Source organism: Fulmarus glacialis, unplaced genomic scaffold (assembly GCF_000690835.1).
Source record: "Fulmarus glacialis isolate BGI_N327 unplaced genomic scaffold, ASM69083v1 scaffold14007, whole genome shotgun sequence".
Lineage (NCBI taxonomy): Eukaryota > Metazoa > Chordata > Aves > Procellariiformes > Procellariidae > Fulmarus > Fulmarus glacialis.
Window position 1 is genome coordinate 47,433 of NW_009221371.1, and position 14,919 is coordinate 62,351.

Below are 14,919 nucleotides of genomic sequence, written 5' to 3' on the forward strand. Positions count from 1 at the left end.
TAAAAGCCCATTCTGTTGGGCTGGGAGTGACCGCAGCTCGCAGAGGGGCTTGCGGAAGACCCGTTCCCATGCTATACCTTGGGCGTACGGGGGGATCTTCCTGTCACCGGCGGTGTGCTAAGGCTTGAGCCGACAGAAGGCGATCAGCTGGCGTCGAGTAATTAATCTGCGTCCTCGCGAGCTGAAGCGTACGCTTCCTACCTGTATGGCATCATTTGTGCCTGGAGGCGGGAGGAGAAGGTGTTGGGCTTTGCGGCGAGGCGTGCGGCAGCGGCAGGCTTGAAGAGAAGCGCTTTGGTTGCTCAGGTCCCTGTCCTTTATGTCGTGCATTAAGCAGCGGAGTGGGTCAGTGGCAGTGCCACAGCCCTGGAGCTGAGGGTCCGGCTTCCAGCACTGCAGTTGTGCCCCCCCTTTCCTATTCTTAAGGCACTGGAAAACCCACAAATGCACTTTTCTCCTGAAGTTTGTCAGAAAGGAGGACTTGTTCTTCCTGGCCATGTGGGAGGTGTTGTTCCTGGGTCGTGGGCCTGGGGAAGATGTCCATGTCCTCCCTCCAGGTCCCTCTGCAGGTCTGCCCGCAGGGAGCAGGGGTGGTGAAGCTGCTCTTTGCCACCCCATGCCCTGCTGCTGCGTTCTGCTACAAGCTTGGTGGGACGCTGGGCAAATCCCCTCGCTTGTGAAAGGGGGTGTATGTAAAACGAAATTGCAGTTCTTGGAGACTTCTGCCTAGCTGTTGGGATCTGTTGTCTGGAGCATGAGGAATACGGAAGGCAACATCCCTCTGACTTTAGAGGAAAGAGCCAGGACTCGTTGCTGCCCAGCCCTGTGCTCCCCTGCCGAACCCCGAGATGCAACCTTCAGCCTAGGACTGGTTGGAAAGGAGTTTGAGCTCTTCTTCAAGCCACGTTTGCCTGGACTCATTGGTACCACGTCCATACCTAGCTTCATTACCTGACTTTCCTGTGCTCTTTTCTGGTGTCTTGTGGTTGTCAATCTTCGGTGTGTTGGGAGATACTGGGAAATGTTTTGAGGGCTGTGGCGAGCTGGTCCCGAGGGCAGATGGGAGCCAAGGGGAGGTGCGCTGCGAACATGAGGGCTGCTGCAGGGGTTAATGGGGAATTCAAAGCTGCTTTAGGGTAGGATAAATCCTTCTCTGAATCTTAACCCTTCAAGGACTCTTACAAGCTCTGTCAAGCCATGATCGCAGAGCCTTCAACACAAACCCCCATACTCCATAACAAGCTGGGATTTATGCTACTGCTTCTTCCCATGGAGGGACAGCACTTGTAAGGTTAATCTGCCAGCATCTACTTGTCCAAATCTCCATAATCAGGCAAAACGTGATTATGGAGCTGCACATCATTAGTACACAATAGCTCTTAAATGACTGAGATTGAATTAAAACCCTAATGGCAGAGCATCCCAAGTAAATAAGAGACAACCAGATCCACTGATGAATGACTCCCCTATCCCTCAGCTTGGATTAGGAGAACAGGAGCTTGGGGCTGGCCAGAAACAGTAGAAGCACAGTCATTAAATTGGATATACTGGCTGGGGTTCAGCGCTCTTATTACTGTCAAGCATGCAAGCGTCGGGGGGTGCGAGCTGAGTGTAGGCGTGGGCTTCCTGCACTGGCCTTTGAGCTGGAAAAAACTCAGACTCTTTGGACTCGCCGCGGTGGGGGATGAGTTTTGTTCTTTGTTGTATTCTGCTTTTTTGTATCAGTTTCATCGAGCAGGTGTCAATGCCTTGAAATCGTTTCCAGCAAACGTAAATTCCAGCGTTCATTTTGCGTTGGGTGAAACAATCCTGTGATACAAAGTGTTTTATTTCACTTCTGTCTGGTTTTGCCTTCCTTTTTCGATAACGTCAGACCGGTGGCTTCCAAAGAAAATTTCACTTTGGTTTCGATTTGCCTTTCTTGTGAGTGCATTTTCCAGATCTTTTAAACAAAGCTTCATAAATCAACATTGATGTCATTGTGGACGTGTTTTCCATATTCTACTTTGGATGCCAGAAGTGCTCTCTGTCCCCAGGGACAGCCCTGATGTGCTGGGGAAAGAGCTCCCTCTAACAGTGGGACAGCCTTCGGTCAAAAGCAGCAGAAGCAGATGCTGCAGGACGCTTTGGGAGTGGCCGGCCTTGCAGTCTTTTCGATTGCCAGCTCTGAAGGTGGTTATTGCCCTTTTAGCTTTGTTACCGTTCCTTATTTTGCAGCTCTGGTTACGCTTAATGGTTGCATCTTTGCCAACAAATAAGACTTGAATATCTGTTGCTACCCTGGCCCCAGGGAGATGATGATGAACCTCTGGCTTGTGCCTGTGCTGTCAGTGACATTTGGGGTGGGAAAAGCATTAGGTAGCGAAATCTCTGGAGAAAAAGTGGGGAATGAGCAAGTAAACAACAGAAGATGGGTATAGATCATCAAGATCTATCAGCAGTGTTGAATTTGAAGAGTTCCTGGTGTTGCTATTAATTTACTTCCTCTGCCAGCCTTATTGCTCTTACCCTGTACAAGATCTGTACCTCAGAGCAAACTTTATTTTTTACCTAGGGGCTAATGGCTTTTCATGTGTTTCAGAAATTTGCATTTTAATGGAATAAATCTTATCCTTTCCCGTCACAGCAGCAATAAAAAAATAAAGCCTCTGGGAAGCTTTCTTCAAATACCCAACAGCTCATGTGAAGTGTCCAAAGCAACCGCGGTGTATTTTCGATGTGGCAGGCCCCTGAATGTATTGGGCTTCCCATCCCAGATTGATAACTTCTTGAGGCAAATCCTCATCCCTTCCACAATGAGATCTCTCCTACCGTTTTAACTCAGGACCCAGAAATGACTGATTGCTTTTGAGGTCTCCTGGGCTGCAGTGTGCAGTGGTTGCACTCAGATGTTGCAAAGCACAGGATAAAAATGTAGATTGTTCCAGACAACCATATGAAAATGATAGCTGTACTAGCAAAGTCTCCTTTGGAAGGAAGTTGGGGAAAATTGTATGCTGGTGCTCTCTGCTGGATAAAACCAAGAAGGCTTTTTCCTCACCAGCACTGCGGTAACTGGGGGTTCATGCCAGTCTTGAGCTCTTGGCTGTGAGGTCTCCCGCAGCTCTGCCCGCACTGGGACACCCTGACTTTGTCTTGAACTGGCCAGGGCTAGCTGAAAGCGAGAGATGTGTTAAGATTACTGCTCTGACTCGTTTCCTCCTCTCTCCTTCCCTTACAGTGTGTTACTTGCTGAAGAGCAACATCAGCCCGGACCTGTGCAATGAAGATGGATTAACTGCACTGCATCAGGTGAGGCGTGGGAGGAGGTCACAGCTCCCTGCCGCTCCGCACTGTCGCGTCTTCCCACTGCCCTCTGAGCAGACCTGCCGGGGAGAACGGAGAAACCTCTTCTATTTCATTTTGTTGCTCAGTTAAAGCAGTGAAACTTCACCATGTTGTGCTGGCAATCCTGTTTCTTGGGGAGCAAACTGAGATGAAACCCTTCTCTTGCTGTATCCCAGACTTTGTTCAGTGATAATAAGAGCTCAGGAACTGGGGCTGGGTTTCAGATGTGAACAACATTTCTCCCACCCTTTCATCTTTGCGGGGCTGGGCTGTAAACTCTTAAAGCAAGTTAACTCAAATTTAAATACTTTGGCAACCCACGAGTTTTGAAAGCGGTTTAAATAAATGATGCACAGGATGTTTGGAGAGCCTGCTGCTGCTCTCCGTAGGCTCAGGGACTTCCGAAAGTCTGTATGAGATGGCAGGAGCTGATTGCCAGTAAAATACAGACTTCCCATAGTGGTGTGTAAGTCTGTGTCCTTCCTCAGAGCCTCTGCACTGATGCCATGAGGCTTTTTCTATTCTTCTTCCTAAGGCCCCCGTCCCCACTCCTCCTCTGAGTCCTGATTTTCAGTGCGAAAGCATCAGGAGAGTCAGCTCGCAGGGGGCCCGTGGGACTCGCCGTGCCTGGCAGCTGCCGCCTCCGCTGCCGTGGAACAGTGGCACACTTGTCACACTCGCTCCGAGGGCGGAACGGGGACTCGTGGTTTTCTCTCCATTAGTCCCTGCCGTAAATGCTCCCATTGACTTGGGATTTTGGATTCTTCTGCAAGTCACTCGCTCTCTTCAAAGCTGGATGGATGTTTGCTTAAAAATGCAAACTGGCTTCTAGAAGAATAAAAGGTCCCCACCACCACCTCTCCAACGAGATGTTAGTCTGCACACAGAGAAACGCTGACAGCCTTGTTGCTTTCCCCACTAGTACTGAAGCCATGGACAATCCCACCTTGCCCACTGAAGGATCAGTTATTGTAAAGGTGCATTTGGGAGTTGAGATGGGAACTTTGCATCCCCTAGAATTAACTGAATCCCTGAACAGAGGGAGGCTCCTAAGTGAACACTATTGCCCGTTAGCAGTGGCTTCCAGTGAAAGATGCAGTTACACTTCTGTGATAACTTGGCTGTGTGGCAGGCATGATTTTAACCTCACTTCCATATACAAACAGTAAACAGAAATAGAAATACATAACAAGTCCTTGTCACTCAGCTGCTAAAATGCTTGTTGTGGGGTGTAATTCAGCCCCATTACAAGCCCATACTGCAGTGCTGAGCTGTGAGTCTCCCCTGGGGGTCTGCAGTAATGCCTATAGACCACAGACAGACTTCTTGCGCAAGAATGAATCTTATTTTAGTGTCTTTATCACACACAAGTTCATGTCAAGAAGTGAGCACGAGGTGGATCAAAGAGCAAATTCCACCTTCCCCAAAGGAAGGCAGTTGAGACCCTTCTTGCAGGCTACCTCTGGGGCTGTGGTGTAAGTGCATCAAGGGTGCTGATTTTTTTTCAGGAGATGAAAGGTGCCCTGTGAAGTACCTCATAGTTCTGGGAATCCAACTTGCATTTCTTCAGATAACTGTGGTAGGTAGCGTGAGCTGCTGGGAAGACTTCTACTCATCACATGCCAGTGTGTGGGATTTCCCTTAAGAAAAGGGAATGACAGCTTGTCAGCTCATCCCTTGCTATGTGGTTATACTGGTTACGTTGAGTTCCTGCTGTGTTTGCTCTTGAATATGGAAGACCCCGTGGAACAGAAGCTGTGTGCATATTTGCTATTGTTCCCTACTGGTTCTGTCCTCAAACCAGAAGGCCCTGTAAAACACCAGTGACCTTCAGTCTGTCCAGTGTAGGTGTTATGCATGGTGCCGTTCTGACCTGGTTGTGCTCAATTTAGTGTTTAACTCTGTCGGAGATGCTTGTTGCCAAACACTGTAGGATAAAGTAGGTCTCCAGGTACCCTGGTACAACTGAGCAGGTATGAGCCCTCATCATCCCAAAATTAAAAAAAAACCCAATCTGTCTGCATCTCTTCCTCACCAGTGCTGCATAGACAACTACGAAGAGATAGTCAAGCTTCTCCTCAACCATGGGGCCAATGTCAACGCGAAGGACAACGAGCTGTGGACTCCGTTGCATGCAGCAGCTACATGTGGTCATATCAACCTGGTGAAGATCCTCATCCAGCAGTAGGTGGCTTTTTGTGTCTGTCCCTTTCTGCAGATCTGATTCTACCCACAGCTTCTGTGGATGGAAACCGAGACTGCTTAGTACCTTGCGAGATGGCAGCGGTGGTGATTATGCCCTGCTTTCAGGCTATTCATGGGACTCCTTCCTGCTTGGGGGAGAAGGGGGTGGAGGAGGAAAAGCAGAGAGGCTGAGGAGACACAGTAAAACCCTAGGTGACTTGACAGTTTCACGAAGCTTCTGGAGACTGGGCCAAAATTTGCCACTTTTTGCCTTCATTCTGGTGTGTACGTGTGTGTGTTTGTGCTTGTTGAACCATGCTTGCTGGATGGGTAGAAATAGGAGCAGCCAGCAGGATCCATCCTCAAGCTCTTAAACACAACTTCAGGTCTTCCAGCCACAGTCAAAGAGACACTGATGTAGGAGGACAGCAGCGTGTTTGTGTAGCTCAAATACTTGGGTGAACTTTGTGACCTGTCTTACTGGCTCTTAATTAGTAACCAGTTAGCTTCTTGTAATGCGTTTCTTCCCCAGCAGTGTGACACAGGGTGCTTGCACTGGACCTTCCACTTGACTTTACCAAGGCCCTAAAGCTCAAGTCTCTTCTAGACTTGCCAGCAAGGAGGAGGAAGCCGGGTGTGTTTTGAGCTGTACCATGTGCAGCGTTTAATGAGCACCTGCTGTGAATCCTGTCTGGAGCAGATAGTCCTGCCTCCCTACGGAGCGCTCTCCTCCAGCTCCTGGAGTGACGGTGTAGAGAGCAGAGAGTGCTCTGGGAGCATTAACATGCTGCCTGGCACAGCAGTGCCTGCTGCTTCTCCCTTGGGGAGGGAGACTTCTTCCTGTGATGCTGTCATTTGGGACACTAGGATTGAAATTTTGGCCCTTCTTCTTTGGCCGTATAATGAAGTGGAGTGGAGGATGCAAACAATCATCCCTTGGAGGACGTTCCCACTTGGGTTAGGAAATTTTTTGGATGGGAGGCATAAAAATGGAGCAAACAAATATGGAGCAATACAGTGCATTCCTGACTCTTAACTGGAGATAGGGGAGTGTCATGGGGATGAGTGGCAAGGTGAGGAACTGGAGTTTATGGCCCTCGTTGTCATAGACCGCCCTGTGTCGAGTAGTTGCCAGCAAATTTGGACTCTAGTAGCCTAATGTCATGATCCCATGCTCAGAAACAGTCTTCCCCTGGACTTTTGAGGAATGGGGTGATTTCATTTGTTTGCTACAATCAAAGTTGTCCTTTACAGGAGGTGTCACATATCAAATGACTGGTTAAACACTGCTTTTGAAGGCAATGTTACTGGTGGTGGGACCTGGAACCCTTGGAGACCACCAGAGGAAGGAGCCCCCAAAAGAAGTCCAATTCCTTGCTTTTTTATTTGCAGATTAAACTAACGCTGGTACTTTGCAAATGTGAATTTCAATGTAGTTTGCTCTGCTCAGGCAGAGGAGAAAAAACTGAATAAAGAAACAGGAATCTAAATGCAAGTGGATACTGTCTGCTGTCCTTCCATGGCTGGTAACTGTCAAGGTAGATCAGAATTCAGCTGAGACCATTTAACAGCTAGCTAAAATGGCACAGTTCAGAAGGTGCTGGAAATTTTCTACTATGTGGGAATATGGGGACAGTGATCAGTTTAGCTGGCAATTTTACTTCCAAATAGTGACCTCCTGGAGGTCACTAAAGCACTTAGAGAAGTGCTTTTGGACAATCAGAAAGAAAATTTCACCAGCTGACAGGATATTTTTTTAATTGCTATTTTTTGCCAACGTGCCCTTGGCTAGACGGAAGGCTCCCTCCACCACGCAGCCCCTCTCTTTCCCAACTTTTCTGGTCCTTGCAAACTTTTCATGGAAGGACTGCCAGATGCCCAGATAACAAGCACCTGGTAGTTGCTTGGCATTGTTACCCAGAAATTCAGCAAATAAATCACTTCTATCATTGAGAAGCTGCCAGTCTGTCCAGGGGCAGGATCAGGAGAGGACAGGAACGGCTCGGTGGCTCATGTCCCCCGCAACCCATGAAGGAGGCGAAGCGTGCTGCCTTTCATCCACTTCTGGAATTTATCTTCCCCATTCACAGCTCCATGGCTTTGCTTCAGATCTTTCTTATCTCACACAAATCTTGGTGACATCTGGGCAACTATTAAACGCCAGTTAGTTTTTGCTAAGCATTTATGTGTTTGGCACTCTCTGCTCTAGGATGTCTGAGGTCCTTTCTTGTGTAACGTTGCTTTCTCCTTGCAGTGGAGCAGACTTGTTGGCAGTGAATGCAGACGGCAACATGCCGTATGACCTCTGTGAAGATGAGCCAACTCTGGATGTCATTGAGACTTGCATGGCCTATCAAGGTAAGGAGTTTGCGTAAAATACAAAAATGGGTCAATGCAGTACTAAAAATTACCTTGTTTCTCAGCTCTTGATTTGCCTCTGGAGAAAAGCAGAGAGCTGCTGCCTGGCATAATTTCTTGGAACCTGACTCTGTCTAGTTTCTCTGATTCCTAAATACTGATGAGGGTGAAGGACAGCTGTCAGTCCCCTCAGCTACATAGCCTCTGAAAAGGATGTGAGGTCATATCAACCAGGAATTATTAAGTCTAATTTTACTCAGTCAGTGGAGACAAAGGCTCCTTACAACTCTTTTCTCTCTAACTGGAATTTTAACAGGAATCACACAGGAAAGGATCAATGAGATGCGGGCTGCTCCAGAGCAGGTCATGATCTGTGACATTCATGACATACTTGCGACTGGACAAGACCTGAACAGGACTGATGCCCAAGGTGCTACGCTGGTGAGTGAAACTGCTGCGGCTTCGCTTTTGCCTTCCTTCAGCCCGTAGGTTACGAAACCTGCCCTGTGGCAGGAGTTATACAAAATCAACACGTACAAGTCACTGAGAGGAGTGAGGAAGCTATATTGATCTTTTTCCCTGTTTTAGTTTGTTGTCACGTAGGAACAGGCTCTGTCCCTGAGTACAGCTGACATAACTAAGTGTCTAACCCTGCGCTTTTTGAAGCGAATCCCTTGTTCATGTGAGCTCTGTCAGTTGTCCAGCAGCTCAGGTCCTGCAGCAAGGCTGCTGAGCTCCTGCGTCCTGTCTGACAGCGGCTGGTACCAGTAGCTTCCAAAGAAAGGTGCAAGAAATCCCACAGTGAGGAGCTGCAGAACATAGCACTTCTGCTGACCTCCGGGGAAACGGGACTGAACGACCTCCCGGTCATCTCTTGCTTCTCGCTAGTCTCGTAGTCTGATCTGACTCCCACGGAGGAGACGTAAGAGTCCTCTGGTTTTCATGGGAGCAGGATCTGGTGTTGGGCACTCTGGAGAATTTCTGCCTCCTCTTCTTTCTGCTTTGCATAGCATCTGGTTCATACAGAGTCGATGGAGTGCTGTGTTTATTCACGTAGGATGGCATCTGCCCCTGGGCAGAGGAAAGCACCCAGGACAAATGTACAGCACAAAGCAGCTGGCATCTGGTTTGTCTGGACAGGGACCAGGAAGGCTGAACAATCCTAGTCCTGTTCCTGTTTTTTTCACCTGCAAACGTGTCTTAAATCCTTGCTCGCAGCAGTCCCAATTTAGGGAAAGTTTCAATAATGCTGTCACGCGTGTTGGGACTTTCATACAGCCCAGACATAACTGATACCCAGGCCACTTGGTGTCATTTGTTTGATGTCCAGACCACGGCAGTGCATTCAGTTTTCTTAATCTAAATTGTCACCTATAGCATAGGTGTAGTGTAAGGGGAGGGCAGGCTCCCTCCAAGATAATCGGATGACTGATGCTTTTATTGCAGCTTTTTTTTTTTTAACTTTTTTCCCTTTAACAAGGATTATATACATAAATTCAAGCAGACCCCTTGGCTTCCCTTTTCATATCACCTCCAAGTGATTCCTTGTTAATTCATACGGCCTCTAGAGGGTATGACCCAGTGCCATAATATTTATGTAGAAATTAACTGAATTGCCAGAAAGCATCAGAATTTATTTCCAGATGAGGGTTTTACTTTGTGTGGTGGAATCTACTTGGAAATTTTTGAAAAGAAGCTTTAATTCTCCTTTTCAGCACAGTTGAAATAGGGTGAGCTCTGAGTGGAGTTCAGACCTTCAGAAGTGCATAGGTCAATGTTTTGCTCAGAGATGCAACAGCAGACCGCAATTATAAAAATCTTCAGAGACATGAAGTGTCGTGGGGGACTAAAGGAGACTATTATTGATGTCTCCAAAGTGATGATGGTTGTAGTTGGAAGCCAATATCTTAAAAATCATATTCCTTTAACTAAAAGTAGCCAAGGATTAAAATGTTTTTGATTTTCAAATGGTGAAAACAATTATAGCGTAAGTAGAAGTGCAATTGCACGAAGGGAGTCCTGACTAAAGCAGACTGAAAATTTGATCAAAAGAATCACATCCACAGCACTTAAGTGGGGAAGAGGAGACATTCTTCTGGCATGAGGAATGCAGAGTTTACAGTGGGTGATGTTCTCCATTGCAGGCTTGCGTTTTGATGGTGCTGTTTCCCTACCGATTGGGAAGCACTTAAGAGCCCTTGATTTAAAATGTGAAAACATTATTTTTCTAACCCATATATGTAAGTTATTTTAAGAACTGTTAAGCAGTTTCTTCTCCAAACAGAATTATGTGCAGGTAATACTGAGTTTCAGTAACGGGAACAACCTGCTTTTGACCTGATGGCATCTGCCAAATGTGAAATGTGCTGCCTGTCCAGATCTAGACTCAGACGTTATCCAAGAAATTCCACTGAAACTTGGTGTATAAAACCGTTCGTGGTCCTTGCAGGGGGTTCACGCTCTGTTCCTTGTCTCCTTAGCTGCATATAGCTGCAGCCAATGGTTATCTGCACGCAGCTGAAGTCCTTCTTGACCAGGGGGCAAGCCTGGATATTAAGGACTGGGACGGCTGGGAACCTCTTCATGCTGCTGCTTTCTGGGGACAGGTAATGATTTTGTTGCAAATGTCATGTATGAGGGTGACATTTCTTTCTGCCTGGACAAATTGTGGAGTACTCTGCAAAGGGAAGAAATCTGTACTAGGGCTGGACTCACTGGACAGTGTCAGATGAGGTCCTTGGGGCTCCAAAAAGAACCTGTTGCTGAGAAAGTTCAGGGAGAGTATGTCTGTGCAGTTGAATGGTAGGAACAATGTTTAACATCACACACATACCAGAATAATTTGAGGCGAGTTGAGCATGCATGCCATTGCTTCTTATCCTATTCCAACTTCTAAGCTTTGAGGAGGAAAGCGATTGCCTAAACTACCTCTATCAACGTGGCTTTCTTTCCCTTTCTTTAGATGCAGATGGCTGAGTTGCTTGTGTCCCATGGGGCTAGTTTGAGTGCCAGGACATCTTTGGATGAGATGCCAATAGGTGAGTTTACTAAGCTTAAAAAAAAGAGATTGCTAAGAAAAGCTTTTCCTCCTAAGCGTGCTGGAGTCTTCACATGGTGCTTTCAGAAGCATTAATGTTATTTTTCAGGTGTCTTTATAATCCAAGTTGCAGTTACTTTAATTGGGACTGAAGTTTTGAAGTGCCTACTTTGTTACTTCTGAAAACGGTTCTTCCTGCTCATACAAACAAGGGAGAAGGAATTTCTCAAGCACTAAGTCTTTCTCCTGTGTGTTTCCACTTATGTTATCCCTCTGTACCTGTGCTTGGGAGTCTCCCTGATCTTATATTGTAGTCTTGGACCTGGGCAGCTGTTGAGTGCAGCCCTAAGACTTGGGTGTCTAACTTTGCTTTGATGCAATGAAGTATGGTAAGCTATAAGGGGTTGGAGAGGAAAGAGAAAGCACACACAAATCTTGGAACAGATTGGAAGTAAAAATGCCAAAGTGCTAGCATCTGACCATGTGTATTATAACCTTGCGCCACATTTTCTTTTGTCAAAAGGTTTTATGAGCCTTAATTGAAAAATCTGTGCATCCTTGCTTTGAAGGTTGAAAGTTCTTGTCTTCTACCCTGATCTGCTTTGCTTTTGTCTATATTCTTTCTTATTTTGGAGGCTTAAGTAAAAAAGTATTCAGGGGAGCTGCAGTCTGGTAATTACAGAAACTTCTTTTCCTCCCATCTTGAAGCATTGATACAGTGGTCAATAGATCTCTCACCCTTTCACGGATAAAGGCACAGAATGCTGCAGAGATGGGACAAAACCTAGCTGAATAGCTGGATCATTGCAAAGCTGAGCCCCTGTCACAATCAGCAGCTCTTGTTTTCTGCTCCTGTTTAGGTGTCCAAACCATTCTGCCTCCCCTAATTTGTTTAGAGATTAATGTGCCTAAGCATATTCTGCTTAAATTTCCTTTCTCTTCCTCCTAGCATTTGTAGTGGTATATACTAGGAAGGCGCAGTTAGTAACATGATGTTAATGGTACCACATTTGAACCGTCTGATTAATGGCTTGGTTTGCCTGTGCCATAGATCTGTGTGAAGAGGAAGAATTCAAAGTATTACTTCTGGAGTTGAAACACAAACACGATGTGATCATGAAGTCTCAGATGAGGCATAAATCCTCCCTGAGTCGAAGGACCTCCAGCACTGGCAGCCGGGGGTAAGTGCGTTGTTCCCTGCAGGTCACCCGGTGCATTACTTGGCCACCCAGATGTGGTTGCAGAGCACCCTGCGGCCGGTGTCTGTCCCTTCTGAACGAACTCTGAAAGGCAGAAGCTGACTTTCTGCTGAAGGCAGAGCCCCTTTGAAGAGTGGTTCTTTCACTAAAGGGGGAAAATGGCTCTGCACTGTTGTGGTTTAAGAACTGCTCCGAACAGAGAACCAAGTGGTGAGAATTTACTCTGTTAAACCACTGATACTGGTGTCTGAGAATCAGTGCTTCAAATGGATTAACTTGAGCTTCTCAATAATATGTCTAATGGCCAAGATACTGTGTTCAGAGACAGTTTGCACAGGTCTTTATAAGATGTTTACTAGACACCAAAGCAGTCCTGCAGACCACAAAACTCCCTAAACAGCCCGTGGGCCCTTTCCCTCTACATTTACTTCACTGGTTGCAGAGTAGATCCATTAGCTGAGCTGTATGAGATCTAACGCAGATTTGCAGTACTACTTTAAAACCCCTTAAAATTCCTCCCACCTTTAATATCCACACTAGTGCCTTTCTTTGTGTGGGTGCCAGGAAGCTAAATTCACGTTCCATTCCAGTGGGAGAGGCTGTGAAGCGCAAGGAGGAGGTGAGAAGAGCTACAGGGTAAGAGGGAATGTCATGTCCTGCTCACGGCTTCGATGCCCCTTCTCCCTGTCCCGCAGGAAGGTGGTGCGGAGGGCCAGCCTTTCGGACCGAACAAACCTCTACAGGAAGGAGTGCGAGAAAGAAGCCATCGTCTGGCAGCAGCTGGGGGCGGCAGAAGAAGGAAGAAACTCGGGTCTCATTGGAGAAATTGGGGAGACTCGGTCTGACCAGGAGAATACAGACCCCGTAAGGAATCTCTTCTGTATTACGGGAGTCAGCGAGGAGGGCTGGTAGCGTAGGTTCAGTAGCAGTGGGTGCCCGGGGATGGAAGGTGGCTGAAAAATTCATAAACGTCATCCATCAGGTGTAAGCAAAAGACCAAATTCTCCTTTGGTATAAACTGGGATATCCCACTCGCGTGGAAAGCCTGTCTTGGATTTACAGCTGCATAGTTTTGAGATATGGCCCTAGTGAACCAGGAAGTTCAGAAAAAATAGCGTGTGCATTTCTCTAACCAGCTAACCAACTTGGTTAGAGCTAACAAACTGGTAATCACAAAAGAATTGTAATCTTGTTTTGCAGTTATTTGTTTTTAATTCAGTTATTGTCATGTTGTATTAATATGCTTATCTATCTATTTTTTTTGTAAGTGAGTCCGTCTGAGCTGATGTTCCATGTTCCTGGTTGGGAACCAGCTCCTGGTTGGGGCTCACAGCATTACAGGGTCCTGCTAGTGGGTGAATTCAACGTTTGTGCTGCTGTCTGGTGGAAGGGCTTAGTGTGACAGCCTTAGGGAGTTGTCACAGGGGTGAACTGTGTTATGAGGGTCGGGGGAAGATGCTCTTCTTTCATGTCTTCTCATTACAGAATTCAGTGCTGGAGAACTCTTCCCTCCTTCCGGAGTTAGCAAACAAAAGCACCCAGTGTGACTCTGAAATCCCCCTCCAGAATGGACTCATGGCATCTGCCAGCACTTACCAGTACACCTTTTCCAATGGGGACATTTGGAGTATGCACACTGACCCTGACAGTAACCCAGGCCACATGCTGCCCTACGGCAACCCCGGGCTCCCTGACACACAGCAGTTCTGGGGTGCCTACAAGGAGCATAACCATCAAACGCTCTCCGAACTTAAGCGGCAGCGGGCTGCAGCCAAACTCCTCAATCACCCTTTCCTCAGCACCCACTTCGGCAGTGGCATGGGAGGAGTTGCCGAGAACGGGGGTGAGGCCAAGTCACACCTAATCGGATCCAGGACTTCTCCCTACAGCTCCAATGGGACCTCAGTGTATTACACAGTGTCCAGTGGGGATCCACCCCTCTTGAAATTCAAAGCTCCCATGGAGGAAATGGAAGAGAAGGTGCATGGGTGCTGCAGAATTTCCTAGTCTCATCTGTTTCTCATCCCAGAGGAAACAAGACGTGGGTGGGCTGGTTGGATCCATCGCAGCGGCCAGGTTGTTTGCATTCCAAAGGGAGAATTTGGTTATGGACATCCTGACTGCGGCGGCCTCGTTCATCTTGAATTGTACTTTACCCTGCCAATTACATTGCAGTTGAATGAGTAATGCAGGTGGAGCAAGGCTCTTGGGAGAGGAAGGGATGTGCATCAGTAAAAGAGTAAAAGATGTAAAAAGAGTCGCCCTAGTCTTGCTCCCTGGGGAAGAAGGTATGGCACACTGCCTCCCCATCCTTGGGAAGTCATGAGATGCCTCGGAATGAAGAAAGGATCTGAATTAAAATCTTTGCATCTGAGCCTCTTGCTGTAAGTCACCAAGCTTCTGGAAGGTGACAGTTCAGACCTGAATTTTCACTCTTGGGTGATGCATATATCCTGGAGGGGAGATCAGTCCCCACACGGGATTTGCAAGAGTGGACAGAGCTGTTTTCCGTACAGCTGGATCCAGCACTAACAGGGCCTGAGCAACAAGCAAGCGTAGATGCTGCGCTTGCTTTAGGAAGTTTGCAAGGTGTTATCTCCTTGCAGTGACAGCTCACCATCAAAAACTGTGCACTGGTTGGGTCCTGTTCTGCTCGTGTAAACTCGTCAGTGCAGACTGCCATCAGGTTTTAAGCAGAACTTTGCCTGGAACAGGCTTCACTCGATAGGCTTTAAAACTGATGTTGCAATAAGGGGCCCTGGCAATAGAATTTTACTGCAATAAAATACTGACAAAGGTCTATATTGGGATAAG

General features: G+C 47.2%; 1 protein-coding gene across 2 annotated transcripts in view; it reads left to right on the forward strand.

The window, feature by feature from the left end:
• The window catches only part of PPP1R16B (protein phosphatase 1, regulatory subunit 16B), a 42,295-nt gene extending 27,729 nt beyond the window's left edge, over positions 1–14,566 (forward strand). Inside the window, exons 2-10 of one of the 2 annotated variants that reach the window (XM_009581094.1) lie at positions 3,221–3,291; positions 5,366–5,511; positions 7,766–7,869; positions 8,186–8,310; positions 10,350–10,475; positions 10,832–10,907; positions 11,958–12,087; positions 12,801–12,969; positions 13,591–14,566. In XM_009581094.1, coding sequence (XP_009579389.1) covers positions 3,221–3,291; positions 5,366–5,511; positions 7,766–7,869; positions 8,186–8,310; positions 10,350–10,475; positions 10,832–10,907; positions 11,958–12,087; positions 12,801–12,969; positions 13,591–14,112 — 1,469 coding nt within the window. In that variant the 3' untranslated portion in view covers positions 14,113–14,566. The remainder of the gene's footprint in view (positions 1–3,220; positions 3,292–5,365; positions 5,512–7,765; positions 7,870–8,185; positions 8,311–10,349; positions 10,476–10,831; positions 10,908–11,957; positions 12,088–12,800; positions 12,970–13,590) is intronic. The other variant, XM_009581095.1, reaches the window with a different exon arrangement.
• The last annotated feature ends 353 nt before the right edge of the window (positions 14,567–14,919 follow it).